The following is a 1,967-nucleotide window of genomic DNA, read 5'->3' as shown; positions in this document are numbered from 1 at the left end:
GCAAGTCTGGAGGACGCTGGACTAGCGGGGAGATTGGATAGACGGCAAGTCCGGAGGACGCTGGGCTAGCGGGGAGATTAGATAGACGGCAAGTCTGGAGGACGCTGGGCTAGGGGGGAGATTGGATAGACGGCAGGTCTGGAGGACGCTGGGATGGCGGGGAGATTGGATAGACGGCAAGTCTGGAGGACGCTGGGCTAGCGGGGAGATTGGATAGACGGCAAGTCTGGAGGACGCTGGGATGGCGGGGAGATTGGATAGACGGCAAGTCTGGAGGCTGTAGCTCCGTAGATTAGGAGTGAAGTGTGAGCTGTGCAGGTCAGGAGGCTGTACCTCCTCAGGGTAACGGGTGAGGGGACCGTACAACCCTTGTGTGTGTTAGGGACTGTGTCATTAAGACAATAAACTGTGTGTGCCATAAAGAGGTTTATTAGTCCGTCCTTTACAACACTACACATGTATAACTTGCCGTGTAAAACATCATTCATTCTCCTCTGGAACGGACGTCGCCACGCGGAGAGACGGACGCCGCCAACTCCGAGCCAACAGCGGCGGGCGTCGTCGTCACGGCTCGAGCTGGAACCCGGCACGTCGCGCGTGCCACGCGAGGTGGTCACTGTCTCGCGGCCAGCGCACGGTCACCCTGCAGGAGGTGAACGGGTTGGTGCGGAGACGACTCGGTGAGCGGCTTTCATCCGGCAATGTCAACCAGGGCCGGGGGCGGGATTCTAGAGTTGCCAGCTCTGCTCCTCCACCGCCGCCACCGTGGTGATGGTGGTGGTGGTGGTCGTGGTCGCAGCGGCGGTGATGGTGGTGGTCGCAGTGGTGGTGGTGGCTGCCGGGACTGTCAGGGAGCAGGCTCGGGGCGGTCGCTGGCTGCTCCATCGCTGGGGAACGAGAAGATCGCACGCAGCGTGGGGAGAGAAACTCTTATAGTGTAGTAGATGATGATGAAGAGAGACACGCAAACTCCAAGTATACAGCAGCAGGCGTCAGGGTCTGGATCGAACCCACGACTTCCTACGCACCAGGCGAGGTAGTCAACATCTGTGTAGCCGCCGCCGCTCACCGGGACGATTGCCGGGGCTCCGTCTGTTCCGCACGGTGCACACCAGCGCCAGCACCAGCACCAGCAGCGTCACCAGCAGCGTCGCCATGGCCACCAGCGAGCTGATGGAGGCGACACGGCCGCTGGCAAAGAGCGTCACCACGTCCCCCGTGGACACCCCACGCGAGGTGGATGGGGCGGTGGTGGTGGCGGTGCGGGTGGTGGTGCGGGTGGTGGTGGTGGGGGGTGGTGGTGGGGGTGGTGGTGGCGGTGGCGGTGGTGGGGGGTGTGGTGGTGGTGTGGGTGGGGGTGGTGGCGGTGGTTGGGGTGGTGGTGGTGGGTGGTGTGGGGTGTGTGGTGTGGGCGGGGTGTGGTGGTGGTGGGTGGGGGTGGTGGGTGGTGTGGTGGTGGTGGTGGTGGTGGTGGCGGTGGTGGTGGGGGTGGTGTGGTGGGGGGTGGTGGGGGTGTGGTGGTGGGGGTTGTGGTGGTGGTGGTGGCGGCGGTGGTGGTGGCGGTGGTGGTGGTGGATGGGGGTGGTGGTGTGGTGGTGGTGGCGGTGGTGGTGGGGGTGGTGGTGGCGGTGGTGGCGGTGGTGGTCGGGTGGTGGTGTGGCAGCGGTGGTGGGGGTGGTGGTGGTGGTGGCAGCGGTGGTGGGGGTGGTGGTGGGGGTGGTGGTGGTGGTGGCGGGGGTGGTGGCTACGAGATTGGGGACACACGAGGAGATACGGGGAGACATGGGGAGACAGAGTCACGGGGGAAACAGACAGAGACACAGTGAGACAGATACAGGCAGAGAGACACAGACAGAGACACAGTGAGACAGATACAGGCAGAGAGACAGATACACAGACAGAGACACAGACAGAGACACAGAGAGACACAGACAGAGACACAGACAGAGTGGGATGCTGAGCAGTGT

General features: G+C 63.4%; 1 protein-coding gene across 1 annotated transcript; it reads right to left on the bottom strand.

The window, feature by feature from the left end:
* Positions 1-336: 336 nt before the first annotated feature.
* On the bottom strand, positions 337-1,236 carry LOC133339961 (uncharacterized). Its single transcript, XM_061548066.1, has 2 exons — positions 1,070-1,236; positions 337-887 (listed from the first exon to the last, which is right to left on the bottom strand). The coding sequence occupies exons 1-2, from the start codon at positions 1,155-1,157 to the stop codon at positions 565-567; spliced, it is 411 nt and encodes a 136-aa protein (XP_061404050.1). The 5' UTR covers positions 1,158-1,236; the 3' UTR covers positions 337-564.
* Between the last annotated feature and the right edge of the window lie 731 nt (positions 1,237-1,967).

Source organism: Lethenteron reissneri, unplaced genomic scaffold (assembly GCF_015708825.2).
Source record: "Lethenteron reissneri isolate LAM-NWPU_2019-01 unplaced genomic scaffold, ASM1570882v1 scaffold_605, whole genome shotgun sequence".
Taxonomy (NCBI): domain Eukaryota; kingdom Metazoa; phylum Chordata; class Hyperoartia; order Petromyzontiformes; family Petromyzontidae; genus Lethenteron; species Lethenteron reissneri.
The sequence above is the reverse complement of the archived record's forward strand: the minus strand, read 5'-3'. Positions and strand labels throughout refer to the sequence as shown.

What these genes read in the sequence shown, in the direction of transcription:
- LOC133339961 (XM_061548066.1), bottom strand. Translation starts at nt 1,157, where the DNA reads ATGGCGACGCTGCTGGTGACGCTGCTGGTGCTGGTGCTGGCGCTGGTG. An exon ending in GAGCCCCGGCAATCGTCCCG is followed by an intron (nt 888 to 1,069) that starts GTGAGCGGCGGC and finishes CTCGTTCCCCAG; the next exon opens with CGATGGAGCAGCCAGCGACC.